The 22,146-nt window shown below is 41.9% G+C and overlaps 1 protein-coding gene across 2 annotated transcripts in view; it reads right to left on the bottom strand.

Annotated features, from left to right (window-relative positions):
- Nucleotides 1–7,069: 7,069 nt before the first annotated feature.
- Nucleotides 7,070–22,146, bottom strand: part of LHFPL3 (LHFPL tetraspan subfamily member 3) — a 228,645-nt gene continuing 213,568 nt past the window's right edge. For both annotated transcript variants that reach the window (XM_056846972.1, XM_056846971.1), the window contains one exon: nt 7,070–7,473. Coding sequence is in view for 1 of the 2 variants with exons in the window: in XM_056846971.1 (XP_056702949.1) it covers nt 7,445–7,473 (29 nt within the window). In the remaining variant the exon portion in view is untranslated. The remainder of the gene's footprint in view (nt 7,474–22,146) is intronic.

Below are 22,146 nucleotides of genomic sequence, written 5' to 3'. Positions count from 1 at the left end.
GTCTGCCCTTCCCAGTCTCAATCTCCTTCTGATTTCTTGGCTGCAGTCTCCCTTTTGGTTGATGATGGAGCCAAGGAATAGAAAGTCTTGAACAATTTCCTCGTTGGTTCTTGTAGGTTATTCGGGCTGTGTAACCGTGGTCTTGGAATTTTCTTTCCTGACGTTTCGCCAGCAACTGTGGCAGGCATCTTCAGAGTAGTAACACTGAAGGACAGTGTCTCTCAGTGTCAAGGGTGTAGAAAGAGTAATATATAGTCAGAAAGGGGTTGGGTTTGAGCTGAGTATTGTCCTGCAAAAGTATTGTCCTGTAAGTATCAAGATAATGTGCTAATGAGGGTATGGTATGTTAATATGGAACCATTGTATCCTGAAGTGATCTGTTAATGTGTGTAATCCAAAACTAATCTGTATGGCTATTGTTGAATGTTGTCTTTGTCTGGAGGTGTTTCAGGGCAGGAAGCCAAGCCTTATTCATTCTTAAACTCTCCTCTTTTCTGTTAAAGTTGTGCTGATGTTTGTGAATTTCAATGGCTTCTCTGTGCAATCTGACAAAATAGTTGGTAGAATTGTCCAGTCTTTCAGTGTCTTGGAATAAGACCCTGTGTCCTGTTTGTGTCAGTCCATGTTCAGCCACTGCTGATTTCTCAGGTTGGCCAAGTCTGCAGTATCTTTCATGTTCTTTTATCCTTGTTTGTATGCTGCGTTTTGTGGTCCCGATGTAAACTTCTCCACAGCTGCAAGGTATACGATATACTCCTGCAGAGGTGAGGGGGTCTCTTTTGTCTTTTGCTGATCGTAGCATTTGTTGTATTTTCTTGGTGGGTTTAAACACTGTTTGTAGGTTATGTTTTTTCAAAAGTTTCTCCATCCTATCAGTGACTCCTTTAATAAATGGCAAGAATACCTTTCCTATGGGAGACTGTTTAGTCTCCCATAGGAAAGGTATTCTTGCCATTTATTAAAGGAGTCACTGATAGGATGGAGAAACTTTTGAAAAAACATAACCTACAAACAGTGTTTAAACCCACCAAGAAAATACAACAAATGCTACGATCAGCAAAAGACAAAAGAGACCCCCTCACCTCTGCAGGAGTATATCGTATACCTTGCAGCTGTGGAGAAGTTTACATCGGGACCACAAAACGCAGCATACAAACAAGGATAAAAGAACATGAAAGATACTGCAGACTTGGCCAACCTGAGAAATCAGCAGTGGCTGAACATGGACTGACACAAACAGGACACAGGGTCTTATTCCAAGACACTGAAAGACTGGACAATTCTACCAACTATTTTGTCAGATTGCACAGAGAAGCCATTGAAATTCACAAACATCAGCACAACTTTAACAGAAAAGAGGAGAGTTTAAGAATGAATAAGGCTTGGCTTCCTGCCCTGAAACACCTCCAGACAAAGACAACATTCAACAATAGCCATACAGATTAGTTTTGGATTACACACATTAACAGATCACTTCAGGATACAATGGTTCCATATTAACATACCATACCCTCATTAGCACATTATCTTGATACTTACAGGACAATACTTTTTGCAGGACAATACTCAGCTCAAACCCAACCCCTTTCTGACTATATATTACTCTTTCTACACCCTTGACACTGAGAGACACTGTCCTTCAGTGTTACTACTCTGAAGATGCCTGCCACAGTTGCTGGCGAAACGTCAGGAAAGAAAATTCCAAGACCACGGTTACACAGCCCGAATAACCTACAAGAACCAATGAACTCTGACCGTGAAAGCCTTCGACAATAATTTCCTCGTTGTCAACCTTAAAGTTGTATAATTCTCCTGTAGTCATTACTTTTGTCTTCTTGATGTTCAGCTGTAGTCCTGCTTTGGCACTTTCTCTTTTAACTTTCAACAGTAGTCGTTTCAAGTCTTCACTATTTTCTGCCATTAATGTAGTATCATCGGCATATATCAAATTCTTAATGTTCCTCCCTCCAGTTTTCACTCCACCTTCATCTAAATCTAATCCAGCTTTCCTAATTATATGTTCTGCATATAGATTGAAGAGATAGGAAGATAAAATACATCCTTGTCTAATACATTTGCCAAATGGATGAGAAAATCCAAGCGCTGGAATTATATAAAGGCCTAAACTTTGTAGTTTCATGATTCTCGGGTCCTTCACAGAAAGTTTAGGAGGAGATTCCTACATGAAGCTGGAAATGAGTTTGCTTTTTAGCATACTTTTTACTATGATTTCAACAGGCTTAGACTGAGTAATTCTGCAAAGGATTGCCCGGCAAATTACACACTTCTCTGGGAATAATTCCCATTCAATTCAGTAGGATTAACTTCCACTTAAACATACATAAGATTGGACTGAACGGCTGGAATCCTATGCACATTCAGGTGAACCCAGGAACTCTGAGCCCGTGGTCAGACTGCCAAGTAAGGAAGGTTATGGTTTGGGGACAGATTCTATCGCCAGTGCACAGTGCTTCCCATTCACTGACACCTCCTGTGAGAGATACACAACTGTACATCTTTTTATCGAAAACATAGGAAAGAGTCGGGGAAAGAGCAGTTAGTATATGGAAAGAAAAAAAACTAGCCACTTCTTGAATGAACTGCAGAAAGGCACTCGCACACTTTATTCTAGTATGCTACAAAAAGTCATAGGTAACCTTTATTAGGTTCTTTGATACCAAGCATACCTTAAAGTAACAAAAATTATTGTTCTTTGATTCTTCAGAAAGTCAGAGATCCCAACAATTTTCTTTACAATTAGTTGACCTTAAAAAATAAATAAAACCAAACGCACACATTTTTGACATTACGATGGCATGGAATAGAAAAGCGTCCACATTTTAAGAGGTTAGAAAGGTACTACTACTCACATTGAATGACGTATGTAATTAAAACTGTTTGCTTCCTGAATATGTATGTGTATAGACACAGAGAGAGAGAGCTGGCAAAGGAAACATCCACATTGGTATGCAAAGTTTTTGTGTTAACACCATCAGAACACAGTGAAAAAAGGCTACCGAGAGGCAGGGACTAATATTAAAGAGGTAATAAACTGGAAGTTTCACTGAATGAGCTCTGCTGTTTGTGATCTTGACCTAAGGATCACACCAGTTTTGACTTTGTCAACGAACTGCCGTTGTGGTCAGCCTTGTAAGGATCAGGTCAGGAGATATAATGAGTCCTGATGGGATTGTGTTTATCAGAGTTCTGGAGTTAAGTCAGAAGGGGTACCTTTGAGGAGTGCTGAATTTTGCTGAAGAAGCTGTCATAAACACACAGTTACTGTGGAAAGTGGGCAACAGAACAAAGGGAATACTGGCAAATTAATCTGTGAAAAGCTAAAATCAAGTCACAGGAGGGAGTCCGAGGAATAAGCAAGAACTGAGGAAATATAAGAAGGGAGGGGACTTTATAGGGCTAGAATGAGTAGGAAGACACTCTTGGAGAGTCGGAGTGAGAGCATAATGAATAACTAGAGAACAGGACCTATTCTTAATATTGTCAATAAGCTATAGGTCACCTCTGCAGTAGATGCTGTTAAGGGACCCAAGGGGATTTTTGGCTGAAGACTTGCTAGATTCAGCAGGTTGAAATACAGCAGAGTAAGTAGAAACTAATCGTTATTCATAACTCTAATATTAACTGTTCAGCATGTCAGACAGAAGCTATTTAATAGGAGGCCCTTTAAAATGAACATACAGTTTTAAAATATTTTCTTGCATACAGTCAGCTTACCTTCAGTGACGCAGTGAAGATTCTTGTGCTGTGATGGCACCTGCTGCCAAAGCAACATTTTAAAAGATCTGCACAGCCAATGAGCTCTCCAATGGCCAAACAAAAGCCCTGCTGGGCAAAAGCCCCACCTCACCCCACCAACTTTCTAAAAACACTTGATGGGTGCCAGGAAAGGTATGGGTAGGTGCTATGCTGCCCATGGGCACCATGTTGGGAGACCCTAATCTATCTGCTGAGCATTTTCCAGGAGGTGGCAAGACGAACACTTACTGGAATACTCAATGGACACTTACTGGAGTATAGTGGTCCTTCTACTGCAATTATAAGCATGTATACTCAGAAAGAAATCCAAAGAATGGTTACCATACCCAAAAAGTCAAGCACTCCCTTTTTTATTACCACATCAGAATGGTTGCATGATGTCATTCCATCTAGTCATTGTCCAAATTGATATTCTTCATCTTTCTCCACATTCATTATGTGAGAAAACTTGGAACATTTCAGCCATTTAAGTCTATTTTCTTGTCCTATGGTCACCTCCAGCATGCTATGTTCAATTCCCTTCCTTCTTTCCTCTTGTGGTAGCACAGGTCCTGGGTGTGGAGGGTTCTGTCACCGTGCAAGGGAATGAACATCTCATTCCTTCTAATCCTCAAAAAAAAGCTACTTTAGCAAAGTGTGGGCTCTGTTGAAGGACATATAGGGCTCCCATTTTTGGAGGTGGCCCCATGTTTCTTATAAAGTGATATTTGGCCCTTAATCTCTATTATCTTGGTTACTTGAAACATCTAGATAACTGTGGTTATCTAGATCTGTGGGGAGGGGCTGTGGCTCAGTGAAAGAGCCTCTGCTTTGCATGCAGAAGGTCCCTGGCACCTCTAGTTAAAAGGAGCAGGTAGTAGGTTATGTGAAAAACCTCTACCTGGAGAGCTGCTGCTAGTCTGAGTAAACTGTCAATCTTGATGGACTGATGGTCTGATTCAGTGTAAGGCAACTTCATCTGTTCATGTATGTGTTCGTGGGTGGTTGCAGGTACATGCAAATGCCATTCCTGTTTAACTGTATGTCACATCACCATGAGTCAGTTATGATTCGACAGCATGTTCTTAGGATGTCTTCTGGGCTATCAAGATGAATAAGTTTATGCTATAGTTCTAATGACTTTGGTTCAAGTCTTTGATGAACCACATTTAGTTCCTGTAACCTTGGAAGTGAACAGAATTACAGTTCAATTGTGGAAAACAGTGCCTGTGACTAGCTTTTTTACATTGTATGGTATCGGTAACTTCTTTGGGCGAACATTCAGCATAAAGTTCTGAAGTACTACTGTGTCAGGGGCTACATGAGCACACAGGAGAAAAAAAACTAGTTTATTTGAAAAAACAACAACAACACACACACACCCTTGTGTATACATAGACAGAATGTCCATAGGCATTTTAAGCAATGAGAGTTTCTGAGATTGGGTCTTCAACATACATGGATTTTGTACAGATTTATTCTAAAAATGTAAAAATGTAAAACCCAGTTTGCTTGAATGTCTAAAAAGCCTTTGCTATTACAGTGGTACTTCTCTGGTGCTCAGTTCAGAGCTGGACAGAATGCACAGCATCCTCATTTCATGCCCTCTGTGGCAAACGGGTACCAGTTTTGATCTGGTATAATTACTAAGTGTTGTGTGGTATAAACAAGATGTACTGCATTGGCTCTTTTTTGGCGGGGTTGGAGAGATCTGTAGTGTAGTCATAATCCGCTCACAAAACCAAGTCTTCTAAATGCAACAAAGCAACATAAAGGTGGAGCTTTAAAGGATGCTGTTGCTAATTCTGTTTCACTGAGCATGAACGACAGCCCGTCACTGAACTGCAAAACCTGCTTCCTCTGAAACAACTTCTGTCACCATAGGTGAAACTTTTTGCCTCACACGATACAACAAAAATAGCTGTCTACAAAGAGTCGTGTGTTTGCTCCCTGTATTGTGCTACTTGGAAAAATCACTGTGGACCTCTTAAACCTATACAGGAATCATTTGTAAAGAATCTTTGTTTACCACTTATGGATGCAACAGTACTTCACAGCAGCTGTCTGTTACTATACTTCTGTTACTGTACTTCAGATGCCAGGACAGAATCTATGTTGGCCCTAAACCTGTGACACAACGGTCTTCAAATGGTAATCCCTTAAAAGAGGTGGCTTTCAAACATTTCATGTTGTATAGGCTTTGTAAAACATTAAACGAAGCACAGAGCCACAGCTCTTTACATTCAGGCGTCAGCAACCTCCCACCAACTGGGGCTGCCCCTTAACATGAGGCAGAGAAGGGTGGCCTCTTCAAGAAGGTAGAATTTTGGGTACGATTAATGGGTGACAAACTGTCTGCTATTTAATTTACTGTTCTCTTCTTTAGCACAGGAAGGAACATTTAGATTTTTTTTTGCCTCAAAACACTAATTACAATTCCCACCTTTACCTTGTCTGAGCACCTGCACCTTCCCTTCCCACACTGGAGTGGCTGGAAAGGTAGAAGGGAAACCCATGCATGCTTCTGAGAACCTGGAGCTACCTGGAGCAAACCATGCAGAGGACATGGGATATTTATCCTTTCATGGTTTCCTTCTCCTTAATGAGTGTTTCAGTGCAACGTAGAGTTTCCTGCCAAGGGCTGACAACCCTCAGGTGCTTTTGGGGGGTGGGGGCCAGCACTGTGTGGTGTCAAACAATGTCAGTTCTGGTCACATAATGGAAAGTGGTTTTGCCATAGAGTTTTGGGGAATTGCTACAGCATTGTGTGACATCACTTGTGGTTATGTGATCAGAAGTGACATCCTGGCATTGCCGCAACATCACTCCTCCGCCCCAAATTTCTCCTGCTGCTTCACTGGGCAACAGTGGGGGACTAGAAGCAGGGGATAGGTAGTCTCATGCTATAGTGGGAGACCTGGTCCTTCTACTGCAATTAGAAGTATGTATATTCAGAAAGAAATCCCACTGAGCTCCATGGGATTTACTCCCAAGTAATTAAAAAAGTGTATTTAGGATTGAAGTCTTTAAATACTGTAAGGACAGTTTGGGAACCACCATCTTACAGTATTTACATCTTACAGTAGAATGAGAATTCAATCCAGCCACTGCAGTGTACAAGAGAAACTGAGAAGCATTGTGTCTCTAACTAATCGTACCAGGAAGGACCACCAAGGCACAGAAATGATGGGGTAAAATCACACCATCTTGCCTGTAGCATGAGACAGGAAGATACTGTTTGTAAATATTCTGAATCAAAAACCATGTCACCTCAGCTATTGGAATAAGAATTTTCTGACTTAACTGCCATGAATTTTTGCTTTTAAGCATTCCGCTTTTCAGTCAAGTAATAAAAAGAGCGTACAAACCTCATTGATGCATGAATATTAATATGTTTCTCTAGTGACAACTACACCCCCTTTGAAAGTTATCCCCCTTATGTGACTTTTCATGCACGCCTTCTGAACGTTGCATTCAGCGGCAGTTTCTAATGAGCTGGTGGGTAAATCCATGATTGAATCTCCCTCCAGAGAACCACTTGCATGTCTGGCTGATCTATGTTTAGAAGGCAGCTCTTGGCAATCAGACATTTTTACACTTGTCAACAGTCTTCTTCATCACAGGCTTCCCAAGCTTCTTCCGGTTTAATGTTGATGTACAAAAGCTGTCACTCGGTTTTGTTTTGTGCTCATTCTAGTGAGGACTGGCTTAGCAGAACTGCAAAATGCAGACAGAAAAAGAGAAAGAGACAGAGAGAGAGAGAAAGAGAAGCTAGTTAACCAAACATCAACAAGAGGTATCATGCATGATGGTCCTCTGATATGGGAAACATTGTCTTTCCATTAATTGTGATACCCATTCACCTTAAGAGCAGCAAAGGATGAAATTCATGGAATAAAACATACACACATATATATTTATTACCACATTTCTCCTATTATGAGCACTTGGGAGCCGTTTTCATTTGTTACAATTTCGGCTACCTAATATAACAGGAGAATGCTCAATGTGTGATTGTCTCAGTATATGCAATGGTCATTTTGTACAAACAGAAAAACATTTATACCCCACTGTACTACCCAGTGGGGACACAAAGTGGTTTACAATATTTTCCCTTTCTCCATTTTTGATTATCATTGTATAGAACGTTCACATATGAAACAACAACGAAAGGGAATGGAATCCCTTCCAGTTAATCTATCTAATCTCTTTCTCTCACAGACACAACCAAATTATTTTGTGTTCCTAATCCCAAACCCCACAACCCTTATAGCAATTTTGTGAAATAGATTTGGCTGAGAAATGGTGAGTTTTATGGCTAACCAGGGATCTGAACCTAGGTCACTGCAGTTCAGTCCCTACAATATCCATTAATTGACACCAATTCAACCAAATGGTTGTTCTCAGGCAGCTTTCTAAAAGGAAACTCAGCTCTAGGCTATAAACCAACAAAGGGTTTTTAATTGAATTTTTGTTGTTTTCTGAGCAACTGGTAAAACAAAATAAAAAAGGATGGAGGACAACTTGGGTGAGACTTGCATTTGACAACATAAAAACCAAACATATAATAAATATTTTCATATTCTTCAAGCATGCAAAGGATTCAAAGACAAATGGAGAAAAAGTGTTTACTTTTAAAGCAGCTGCAATTTCCATGGAATCTTGAGAATTCTGATACTGTGTCATTTCTTAAGTGCTTAAAGAACCTAAACAGAGACTAGGCATCTTATGAAGCTGTAAAAAGGAAAATTTCTTACCCATAGTCTTACTTAAATATGATATAAAGAAATATGATACATAAGGAAAAGACTTGGAAATGGAAGGCATTCTGTAGAGACAAAAGAAAGTACTTTTTCTTACAGTACATGATCAATTTATAGAACTAGCTGCCACAAGAGGTGACAATATCCATTGACTTAGATGACTTTCAAAGGGGATTAGGCAAAGTCATGGAGGATAAGTCCGTCAATGGCTATTCACCATGGAAGATAAAATCTCCCTGTTCAGAGGCAGTCACACTACATAACAAGGGATAAAAACCGGGGTAATTACAGTTGCATTCACATTCTGCTTATGTATTTCTCAAAAGCACCTGGTTGCCCACAGCTGGAAACAGGATGCAGTACTAGATGGACCCTTGGTCTGATTCAGCAGGGCTCTTCTTAACATTCATCTATGATCAAAGCAATACATGGAGGGCAGGACTGCTGAGTATGGATGGAAGAGAACTGAATTCCATGGATCTGTTCTGCCAACAGTGGTAACTTCCTCCAGTAAAAAAGCTCACTCATTCCCCTGACATAACAGGCTCTAATGCTAGCACAACAATGGAATTTTGGAAGAGTAATGCCCTGACCTGGATGGCCCAAACTAGGCTGATCTGGTCAGATCTCAGAAGCTAAGCAGGGTCAGTCCTGGCTAGTACTTGGATGGGAGATCACCAAGGAATATCAGGGTCACTATGCAGAGGAAGGCAATGGCAAATCACCTGTTAGTCTCTTGCCTTGAAAACACTACTGGGTTGCCATTAGGGTTGCCAGGTCCCTCTTCACCACTGGTGGGAGGTTTTTGGGGTGGAACTTGAGGAGGGCAGGGTTTGGGGAGGGGAGGGACTTCAATGCCTAGAGTCCAATTGCCAACACGGCCATTTTCTCCAGGGGAACTGATCTTTATTGGCTGGAGATCAGTAGTAATAGCAGGAGATCTCCAGCTAGTACCTGGAGTTTGGCAACCCTAGTTGTCTAAGTTGGCTGCAACATGATGGCACTTTACACATACATCACTGGAATATCTATGAACATGCAGGTAACAAGAAAGGCATCTGATTATGCAAGTGTTTTGGGTCCCACAGGCCTGTATGTCTGCTTGACACATGAATTGACTGAGATCTGTGACCATATCCTTTTTCCTCACTTTTTGTTTCCCAAGTGGAGATATTAAATTTAGTGAATAATACCCATTTCTCTGTCCATGCCACCGGAGCACTTAGACGCTGTAGTGAGGAGAGGCAGAGATTTGCCATTTAAGCATTATTAAAGGGCCTCTTAACAGATAATCGGATGCGGAAATGGCACCAGGCTTGACCTCATCAAGAAAGCCATTGGCTCTCTCCATCAACATACTGGTACATCTTTGCAATAATCACAGCAGGTTGGGAAGAGAACAGCAAAGAATTAACTCTTCAAGCACTGGCATTTTTTAAGTTGCCAGTCAACTGGACAGGTAAGAGACTGGAGTACAGTGTCTGCCAATGAGGGGGTAGCCACACACTGCAAAGAGAGCCTGTTCTATCACAGGAAGGTTAAGCTTTATTATTTTCATGTATAATAATCTTCCTTTTTTTCTTTGACAATGGTTTTTTAATAATTTGTGGGTTTTAGAGCCTCCATTTTTTTAGATTGGCCATTGAGACATTTGTTTATATTTTCAGCTTCCCCTTCTGCCAAGAGCTCAAGGCAGCACCTATTTTCTCTCTTCTTTTCTATCAGCTTTTAACCTACCCTGAGTTTAGGCTGGGAGACTGGCTGGGTCAAGGTTGTTCAATAAGATTTGTGACAAGATAAAAACAAATGTGTCTTTAAACGACACTATTTTCTCCTTTAAAAGGGTAACAACAGAGCACAGAGTACAGATTCAAAATATTGTTTGGGGCTTTTAAAATATTTTAAGTTTTAAATTAACTCTTACTGTAATGTAGGGCAATCCACCTTCCAACCTTAAATATGCAGCTGAAGATCTTCCTTAAAAAATTATTCGGAACAACTTCCTGCTGGACAAGCATTTTCTCATTCCAGTCCCAAATTTCAGTCCATTATCAGCATTGTGGAAAAACTTTGCTCTGGAATATTTTGAGCACAGGGGGCAATTAACTGAACCCCTTTTTAGTAAAATAATTTTAAAATAAGCCCTACTGAGCAGGCAGCATATAATGAGATTGCATTAAGGTGTACCTTCCAAGACAGATTCTTGAAATACAATGCCCAGATATTTTTTTAAAAAGAGCATTGTTTTATTAGCATCCTTCTGAAACCAACCTCAACTAAAGACATAATTGCCATATTATCAGCGTATAACAATATTGAGATTTTACATCCATAAAGTGATGGAGCAAGAAAAATTCCACGACTCCAAGGCTTGACCAATACCATTAACATAAATAAACATTAAATAAAAAGGGATCAATAAGCAGCCTTATTTAACACCCTTGTTTAAAAGAATAGGGTCAGAAAGAGACCCTTGTCTGTCCACCCTCACCCCAGCCATAAGGTTGGACTGTAATTCGATCAACAACCTAAGAAGCCTTCAATCGATATCTGACCTATCAAACTTTTCTCACAATCTTGATCAATCAACAGAATTGAAGGCTAATGTAAGATCAATAAAAGCAGCATAAAGACGTCTTCCAAAGTTGTTGGTATACTTCTGAATCAAAGCCTTCAGTGTAGTACAATGATCAATTGTGCCATGTCCCTTACAAAACCTTGCCTGTTCTGGATAACAAACATTGGATGATTCGGCCCAGTCTTCTAATTTGGTTAAAAGATGACAAGTATATAGCTTAGATGATACATCCAAAAGGCTAATTGGGAGATAGTTAGCAGGATCTTGTCTATCTTTCCACAGAGATACTGGGCTCTCTCCACTAAGGGTCCATTGAGCATACAAAGCCTCTCACCCCCATAAACCTTCCTCATAGAATGACACACATTATCTGTCTTCTATTAATGAGAAATGGCTGATGGATATGACAAGATGTTCTCTGTTACAAAAGTTGTTGCATCAAAAATCCACACAGCTGATTACTTGCAAATTCATTATATGGGTCTCTGTGCCAATGTGTGGTATTAAATTGTTAAGGCCCAATTCTGAAACATGTTGATCCAACCAAAAGGAACATCCGCAAGTTTTGCCCAGGAATGGAATTCAAAAACAAACAAACCACAGAAACGCTGTAAAATCCCTCAAGGTAAGGTATCCTAACCAACAACAGACAAGACTTCAAATTGAATAGGTCAGCTACAAGAAGTCACCATCTGTCCAGGAGGTGAGCATGACAGGAAGGGCTTCAGAGCTCTTTAAAGAGAATGGAACAGAACAGCTGAGCCGTTGGGTAATTTGGGCAACGTGGCCTTCCCAAATACTGCATTCATTAACAGTGATTCATGAGACAGTTTTACAAAAAAGAAAAAAGAAAAAGAAAATAAAATGAGATGAGTTTTTTTTAGGTAACTCCTATGCAAGGGAGCCTTCAAAGATCTTACAGCCCATGACAACGTACAAGGCCAGAGCAGTACAGGGAACATTTGCACAGGTCCATGACTTATTTATGCTCTATGTGGCAGTAACTAGGAGCCTCTGACATTTATTAAAACCCCTCTTTTGTCCGACATGTCAAAACTTTGCAAAGAACTTATAATGCTTTCAGTGTGCTACAGCCCTTGAAATGGAATTTCAAAGCTGTCTGTGTTTAATAAAACATAGTGAATGCTTTGAATAGAAAATGGGCAATAAAGTGTTTGATAAAAGCCCTCCCACATACATTTTGGACTTACATCCAGCTATGCTGGCCCATCAAAGCAGACAATTCTGGGAAGAGCAACTATATAAAGCAGCTTTAGCCATAACAACACTAACCTGCCTCGAGAAAGCGCACTGTTCCCTGCTAGGATGCTGCTACACCTGCGCCCTTATTGCCATTGGGTATGCCAGCTTTTTTTCTGGGGTTCTCAGCCTCTTACCCCTAGTGCCCATTTATAGTTGATCACCTTTTCTTTTAAAAAAAAAAACTGAAATAAAGCTTTTGCTAGTTGTTACCTTATGTCTACCCCAGAGGTGCCATTCTCAGACCTCCGGGGGTGGGTGGGGGGTGGATCAGCACTTCTGGCAGGGTGTTTGGTGCATAACAGGTGCCTGGAAGTCTCACTGGAGCCTCACTTGGTCGTGTTGGCTTTGAATGGGCTGTGAAAACAGCAACCTGATTCCCCTGCTATGCAATTCAGTGACTAGGGGGAAACCACCTCACGTGAGGCCAAGGTGGTTGGGGTGTCATGCTAGGATCTGGGAGACCCAGGTTGAATCCTCACTGTGCCATGGAAGATTGCTGGTTGACCAGTCACACACACTCAACCTAACCTATTTCACAGTGTTGTTGAGAGGTTAAAATGGAGGTCAGGAGAACAATGCAAGCTGCTTTGGGTTCCCATTGGGGAGAAAGGCAGGGTATAAGTGAAGAAAATAAATACAACAGCATGAACCTGATGTGGTGGGATCTAGCCTTCAGAAGCTTCCACTATAATACACTTGCCCCATCATCAATGGGTCACCAGGATCTTGTTATTTTTATAACACCTTCAGTGGGAAGGGGGGCTATTAAGGGAGAGAGAGAAGGATGGTATAAGATTGTTTCCTGCTCCTAATGATCAGCAAGAAAAATATCTTCATGCTTTTGCTTCTCAACCAACACCACCATCTATTTTTATAACAGCAGGGTCTACATTAGCATGTCTTTGCTAAAAATAAACACATTGCAAATGCAGTTCATTATATAGCACATTAAAGTCTTAATTCACAGCTCCCAGTCAAGAGGAGATTGTTTTAAAAGGCAAATTGTTTTAGTCACTCTATGTGTCAGCCCTGAGCTATGGTGTAGTTTCTCAGTGTTGTCCAGGCAGTCTACAAGCTAAGAGTGTGCAGAGCTATTCAGTGCATGTTTTATTCCTTTGCGGAACTTTCCGTATCAATGTATCCGCTGAAGAACCACTATGCTTCTGCCATGGATTCTGGGGTCCATTCTAAAGTGCGCTTTCTAGGGTTGCCAGCTCTGGGTTGGAAAATACCTGGAGATTTGGGGGGTGGAGCCTGTGGAGGGCAGGGTTTCGGGAGGAGAGACCTCACAAGGGTATAATGTTATAGACTCCACTCTCCAAAGCAGTCATTTTCTCCAGGGGAACTGATTTCTATCCCCGGAAATCAGTTGTGATTTCAGGAGATCTCCAGGCTCCACTTGGAGGTTGGCAATGCTACCTATCACTCAGTAACAAAGGCCTGTTAAGCCCTTCTCTTGCCTCAATCAAACAGTGCTCCAGATAACACACCCAACACTCAAAACCCTCATGTGACTCCAAGTTGTAAGGAAACATCTAGACCAGCTGACATTAGGAAAACACTAATGTATGAAGCTGGCCTTCTACGGTATTGTCTGCTTTGACTGGCAGCAGCTTTCCAGGGTCTCAAACAGAGGTCTTTCCCAGCTATCAGTGTAAGTACCAGGGACTGAAGAATACCAAATATATGCTTTATCAATGAACCATGGCACCTTTACAACCCAATCACTGATCTTCTAATTGAAATACCCTTATGAGCTTCAGAGGAACTTCAGAGTTTCACAAACACAGTTTAAAAATCGTAGATGTTTTGGATTACTTATAAAAAGATTAATCATGTATCATGACAGAGTGTAATAACTGTCATGATCCTTAAGGTCCAGTGTTTCCACATGGTTGCAATCAGATAACAAAGGGTGATTCTGGAACTGGTTCTGAGCTGTAGGAATTCATCAGAAACCCCAAACATTTGTCACTTTGGGTTCAACCTTGGCAATCCATTCTACTAGCAGTGTTGCATTCCTCTGGCAGAAGGAGCCTTCCTCTGACGCAAGAAGTTTTTTCGAGTGTCTTGCGCTAGGAAAAGGCTCCTTTCAGCAGATGGAAGCACCTTCATGAGCAGAACAGATCTGCGGGATCCAATCCATTATATTCATGAGTTGGAGGGGAGTCACAACAGGTGGGAGTGTGGCTCAGTGGCTGGGCATCTGCTTGGCATATAGAAGGTCCTGCATTCAATCCCTAGCATCTCCTGTTAAAAAGATCCAGTAGGAGGTGATGCAGAAAGTTTTTTACCTGAGATCCTTGAGGAGCCTTTGCCAGTCAGAGTGGACAGTGATGACCTTCAGGGATTAATGATCTGATTCTGTATAAGGCAGTTTCATGCATTTGTGTGAAATCACAAACCTTAACACCCTCAGTCTGAATATTGGCAAATGCTGGAACATAGTTCTTGAATACACAAACATACACACACAGTGAACTAAAATGATGATAGTGCCACATTTGGAAAACTTTGCAAATGTATTTATGTCTTAAGGATAATAGGGTTATCTGATTGGGTGGCAGTACCTTTAAGACCACTCTCCTACTGAGGAAGCCAGGTCTAAAGGGGCTGGCCCTCAGACAGCTTGGAGAGCAAGTTCTTCCGTAACTAGCTGATAATAAATTCTCTTGTGCCAACATACTTTGCTGCCTTTTCCCTAGAAAGCCTACTGTAATAGGAATTTAAATCACTTGGATTGACAGATAGTTCTGAACGCAACTTCTGTACCATCCCTGGGTTACTCCAGCAACTGACACATGGATTAGCATTATCAGGTGGCTCAACACAGTGGTCTTCAAGGCATGGGCTGGGGCTCCCATAGAACTCCCATAGAACACTCATCTTTTGGCTGCCTTTTAGAAAGACCAGCAGGTGATGTCCAATATGTAGGGAGCAAAAGCATTGTGCCTCCTGCCTTTCCATCCATGCACGCTGAGAGGAGTATCAGAACAGGGAATCGCGGTCACTCAGCAGTGGAGAGGATTCTTCCAGAGTTCTGGGTTTTGGCTTCTTCCTCACTGCAGTAAACCTCTTGGGGTTCGGCTTGTGCCCCTTAGCCCTGACTCTTGATCTGCTGGCCATGCTCCTGGTCTTGATAGGATCATAACTCCACCTCCCCTCCTTCTGGCTAAGTGACCGTGATGCCTGAAGCTCAGCAGGTCCCAGGCTGCAGCCTGGAGGTGTAAGGTGAGTTCATGCTCTGAGAAGACTGAAGATCACAGGCTTAATGGGATAAGCATGTAATAACTCTTTAAGGAGGCTTCTGTGGTTGCCAGCAGACAGGTGCAGGTCTTTCTTCCCAGGGCTTTCCTAGCAAAGTCAGTTCACATCACAATGTCTACCTTTGATGCCAAACCTCCCATAAGATGGCAAAGCACACTGTGACTTAGAGTCTCCACTGCAGCTGTGCCAGCTCTCTTGGGCTCAACCCAGGTCTGTGGGGTCTTCATTCTCTGCATTTCCCTCCTTGTGCCAGCCACTCCCTCCTCTCAAATTGCAAAAGGCAACTGTTTCCCCAGGTCACAGCCAAGATGAATGTTGGGAAAAGGGACCCCCCCCCCCTCAATCTCAGCATTACCACTGAGATGTTGCAAACAACATCAAGGCCACTTAATGAGACCATGCCTACTATTAAGAGAGATGATGATGGTCCTGTTGTATGTCTTGAAGGCATCTCAAAAGCTTCATTTGGTACAGAATATGGCGGCCCATCTGGTGACTGGGACTAACTGCTATGCTCCTACGATGGTAACAGTAATACAGTTGCATTGGCAAACCAATCTTTTTCTTGGCTCCATTTGGACATTGCTGGTGTTGATCTTCAGAGATCAACTTCAGAGATCAACATATGTGAAGGACCTCCCCTCCCTAAATGAAGCAGTATTCAGCCCAACAATCCTGCCTCACAGTGATCTCTCTGCAATCGGCAATGGCCCTCTTAGTCTTTTAGGATGTTTTAAAGGACATTTTTTTCCAAGCGAGTTTTCAGCTAAGGACTTGGGTTGGTTTTTGACAGCTTCATTTGTCTTGCAGACCATTCCCTGTTTTTTGTAGGATAGCATGTTGTTAAACTGCTATGCAGACTTGGTCTTTAACTTGTGCCTTGTAAATGTTTTTCAACAAACAAACCATATATTCTTGCAAAGTCTGAAAACACTTGCTATGAAACCTTCGGTTTACCAGAATTTTGTTCCAAACACTTTTGCAACATTTGCCTGATCATCAGTCTTACTGACATTAAGGAACAAGTACCCTGAAGCATCTTGAAACTGGCCCAAACAATTTTGTGTTTATGAAAGATGTAGCTAACTGGGGCCCCTTCCATGGTGTCTGAGATGTCTGTCTAGAGCTTCATCCTAGCCACACTTACATGCCATTCAGTCATTCCCAAACTGACGACATATAGAAATATAAACAGGGCTTGTTGGTCCAGACTGTGTTTTACAAGCTGCTATTAGCCGGAGACAGACAGCAAAGCTAATTTATTTCCAGCAGAGGGCAGCAATACCCATTTTCTTCTACAGTTTGTTCCTAAGTAAGATTTTAAAAGTTTAAAAGTTGTCCTAAGAAATCAACTTTGTGTATACATACACAAACACACATGTACGCATATACAAATTCTAACATTTATATATGTATAAACTTGTAACATTTCTTTAGCTGAAAAGGCACTCCTATTTCTAAGGGGAAAATATGCAATATTACCCGAAGACCCTGCAAAGCATCTAATTATGAGGCCTATTCAAATTTCTTTGCAATGTCACATTCACCAATCTCATTGATTGTCACCTCTGTATCTAATTCAACCTATTTTAAAATTCATCCTTAATTCATTTAACCTTGGATTCATATGGAAAATGCTTCTGATTAGTCTCATTACTTTGAATTAACACAGCACTTTCCTCTCACCACTAATCTAAGAGCAAGCTACCAATGAAGTCTCAAAGCCCCAGGCCCCTTATTCCCATTTTTTTTCTTCAAGAGCTAATCTGAGAGATCAATGCCTGATGGGGACCCTACCAGCAAGCTCCACAGTCACAGGACACAACTTCTGCACACATCCCTTTGCCTTTGTGGTCCAGGCAGGAGGGAATCCCAGGCCATTTTGAGGGTTCTTCGTTTGCTCACTTTTAGCCTAGCTCCTGACAAAAGCAGACACACATTCAACAAAGGTACTTGAAATTGTGTTCCAATTTTAGTATATGTGCTGCTGAAGCGAGCACATGAAATTTTGTAACATCTACATATTTCCTTAAATTTGTAAAAAACAACAACAACAGAATAGCATTTGAGGGAAGGATAATTGATATAAAAGCCTGATGCAAATATCCAGATCTATGCATTTAAAGAGAGAGAGAAAGAGAGAGGGATAATGTACCTGCAGACATTTAATTCTTCATCTTGGTAGAATTAGCCCATAGAAAAATACACCAATATCAGGGGTGCCAGTATTTGTTTCTAGCAGGACTCCCTGGGCCTTTACTTACAGGAGGAAAATAAGAAAGTAAATCTTTTCTTGGTACTGAGGTGAAGTGGGGGGGGCTTAATCTGCTAACATTTGTTTGTCAGGTAGCTGTTAAAAGACATGGGTGCCCTGCAAGGAAAACAAATGTTGGCAAACATAGGGTGCAGCCACTATCCTGAAACTCCTATTTCCAGACCAATGGACCACAGAGTCTGGCATTTTATTTCCCACAGCAGCCAACCAGATGCCCTTGGAATGGCCTTACATGCAAAGCACGGAGGCCAAAGCTTCCCTCTCCCTTTGATCGTCCCCTGAGCGAGTATTCAAAGGTATTCTGCTCCTGAGCATGGAGGTTCCATTAACCAACCTTGGTTAGTAGCCATTAATAGACTGATGCTCCAAGAATTTTTCCAATCCCCTTTGGGTAACATCTAAGGTCTGGTGTACCCAAGCAGCAGCATGAAGTGCGACTGAGGTGGCAGAGTGGCGAAATGGTAGAATAAACTGTCTGCAGGTACAGAATCACACCCTCCAATAATAATGTGAAGGACTCAGCTACATGCAGTTTATTCCCATCCTTTTTATTGAGTGAGGTGGCATAGAGGCGGCTTGAAAGTTGGCCTGCTATTGCTGCTGCAAAGGTGAGAATTCACTGCCAGGCATCTTTTCATGCATCAAGCATTTCATGCCACTACCCACCCTTCTCATCAGATGGATCAGCACCAGGTTCAGCAGAATGCAGCTCTATATGCTAATGAGGAACGTTTAAAAAAATGCCTTAAGAGAAGTAATATCATGCCTGACAACTTTCTCCCTGCTAAAAATCAGGAAACGGATCACTAATTGGGACTAGACATGGGATTATGCGTGTAGCGCATCAGCTACTTTGGAGCTAGGCCATAATTGGCTGCAGCAAAGGGATCCTTCTGGCACATTCAGGTAAGGCATCAATTACTCATGCTCTTGGTTTAGTGCTTATAAACTAAACTGCATATGTGGAATGGAGACGAAGTGGGCTTCTGGAAAAATAAAAGCAGATATTCTGGGCTGTCCCTACACTTGGAGGGCTGTTGAGCTAAGGTTGCGCTCCAGCAGACATTTGCAACCAGTTGGGAATGATTGCCGCAGGGCAAAGATAGCAGAATAGCCATGGAGTTGTAGATGCAGCCCTGTGGCATTGGTGTGTGGTGTTTGTATGGGTCATAGTCTGACTCCTGTTGCGCAGACACCATGACTTATGCTGCTCCTGTAAATGGATAGAGAGAAGCACTGGACATTGTGCTTTTATTGCACAGATTCAGAGTACCCTGGAATGAAAACAATCCATCCTTATTTTCTTCAGCTTTTCGCTTATCATGAAGCATTCCTATTTCAGGGTTTATCGTAATCTTTTTGGGTGCTCCTTCTGTTTCTTTTTTTTTATTATCAAAAGGTCGTCCAAGCCAGCGTGGTGTAGTAGTTAACAGCGGTGGACAGGGTTCAATGAAGTCTGCTGGGTGACCTTGGGCCAGTCACAGTTCTCCCAGAGGTAGGCAATGGCAAACCACCTCTGAATGTCTCTTGCCTTGAAAACCCTATGGGATTGCCATAAATCGGCTGTGATTTGATGGCACTTTCCACCACCACCATCCTAGCTAACCCCTTCAGTTCAATAACTTCACTGTGAGAACTTCCATACAGAGAGAGTTCTTCTCAATTAGCATAGCAGGAAGTCTTGTAGAGGCAGACAGAGAGAAACCTTTCCGTTTCCAATCCCACCAGACGTTGCCAGAGCAGGAAAAACCAGCTGCAAATGCAAGGGAAGAGTGGCCATCCCTTCTTTTCCACTGCTGCAAAACTGGATTGTCAATAATTAACTGCCCTGTTCAGAAATGCATATGGCTTGTTAATTGCTTTGAAACAGAGTTTAATATGTATCAGATCTGCTCTGGGAGTCATCTCAGCCAAGAATCTCAACTGCAGGCAAGGCTGAGGTTGAATTCATAAAAGAAAAATCATGCATGGTGTTGAGTTCATTTTGACAGAAATTAACACGTTTTAAATAATAAGGGAAACTAATTTCCACTTACTAAATAGCTTTCCTTTTCTCTGAAAGAAAAAAAAAGACACTCTAAAGAAGAAGAAGCAGCGTTGGTTTTTATATGCCGACTGTCTCTACCACTTATGGAAGAATCAAACTGGCTTACATTCACCTTCCCTTATCTTCCCCACAACAGACACCCTGTGAGGTGGGTGGAGCTGAGAGTGTGGGACTTGCCCAAGGTCACCCAGCTGGCTTCATGTGTAGGAGTGGGGAAGCAAACCCGGTTCTCCAGATTAGAGTCCACCGCTCCAAACCACTGCTCTTAACCACTACACCACGCTGTACATAATGCTTATGTAGCTAAGTCAGCCAGATAGTAATTAAAAAAGCAAATCAATCATAAGTATGACTGTGAACCAGTAGCATTAACTGTTAAAGTCACCCCACCTCAATAGGTTTGCAGGAATTCTGGATTTGCACCCTCCAATTTAAGAATCAAAATAAAGAAATACTATTTATTTTGCAATTTATTTATTGGTTTAATTCATTTGTATCCTGTCTTTCTTCCCAACGAGGAGCCAAAGCAGCTTTACATTGTTCTACTATCCTCCATTTTATCCGCATAACAATCCTGTGGGGTAGGCTGAGAGAGTGTGACTGGCCCAAGGTCACCCAGAAAACTTAATAACACAAGAAGATTCCTGTTGGATCAGACCATCTAGTGGTCCATCTAGTCCAGCATTCTGTCTGACAGAGTGTCCAACCAGTTCCTCTGGAGGGCCAAAAACAGTGCATAGAGTCCAAGGCCTTCCCCTGATGTTGCCTCCTGACACTGGGATTCAGAGGTGTACTGCATCTGAATGTGGAGGTTCCCTTTAGTCACCATGGCTAGTAGCCATTGATAGACCTATCCTCCATGAATCTGTCTAATCCCCTTTTAAAGCTGTCTATACCTGTGGCCATCACTATATTCTCTGGCAGCGAATTTCACATTTCGATCACTCGCTGTATAAAGAAGCATTTCCTTTTGTCCATCCTGCCCATCAGCTTAATTGGATGCTCTCAAGTTCTAGTATTTTGGGAAAGAAAGATTTCTCTTTGTCAACTCTCTTTACCCCATGCATAATTTTATAAACCTCTATTGTGTCCCTCCTTAGTCATCTCTTTTCTAAACTGAAAAGTCCCAGACTCTTCAGCCTTTCCTCATAGGGAGGGTGTTCCAGTCCCCTAATTATCTTGGTTGCCCTCTTCTGTACTTTTTCCAGTTCTGCAATGTCCTTTTTGAGATACAGTTACCAGAATTCCAACTGAGGCCACACCATAGATCTATACAGGGGCATTATAATATCGGTAATTTTATTTTCAATCTCTTTCTTAATAATCCCCAACACAGAGTTTGCCTTTTTAATTGCTGCAACACACTGCATTGACACTTTCATTGAGCTATCCACTACGACCCCAAGATCTTTTTCCCTCTCAGACTCAGCAACTTCAGACTTGGAAGTTGGGATTTTTTGTTCCACTGTGCATCACCTTACACTTATTTTCTTCCCTAGCATGAGGGGGGATTCAAACCTGGCTTTCCCAGCTACTACTCTGGCACTCTTAAGAAGAAGAGTTGGTTTTTATATGCTGACTTTCTCTACCACTTAAGGAAAAATCAAACCTGCTTACAATCACCTTCCCTTCTTCAAAACAGACACCCTGTGAGGTAGGTGGGGCTGAGAGAGCTTGAAGAGAGCCGTGACTAGCCCAAGGTCACCCAGGTGGCTTCATGTGGAGGAGTGGGGAAACAAATCCAGTTCACCAGATTAGCCTCCGCCGCTCACGTAGAGGAGTGGGGGAATCAAACCCGGTTCTCCATATCAGAGTCCACCGCTCCAAACCATCACTCTCAACGACTACACCACACAAGCAAGCTCAGATGGTGGAGGTTACCTATACTTCCAATGGATGCATCCTGCAAACACATGCCAGAGAAAGCTAAGGGACACACAAAAAATGGCCATGATCAAGAGGCCTAAACTAAACAACTGAGCAAGTAGATTGGTCTGCAAACTGTTCACGGGACACTTCAAGGCAGAAGGCTGTATGCCCGACATTTAGCACCTGCTCACATCCCCCCACCCCCTGGATGATTCCTGCCAACACTCCTAGGATAGAATACCCATGAAAATAGTTTATGTATTACATTTTTTAAATCCTCACCCTTCCTCTAAGAAGCTCATGTAAGGGAGGTGTAAAATGCTTTGGG

This window comes from Euleptes europaea, chromosome 3 (genome assembly GCF_029931775.1).
Source record: "Euleptes europaea isolate rEulEur1 chromosome 3, rEulEur1.hap1, whole genome shotgun sequence".
Classification (NCBI taxonomy): domain Eukaryota; kingdom Metazoa; phylum Chordata; class Lepidosauria; order Squamata; family Sphaerodactylidae; genus Euleptes; species Euleptes europaea.
This window is presented reverse-complemented; position numbering and strand designations above follow the sequence as displayed.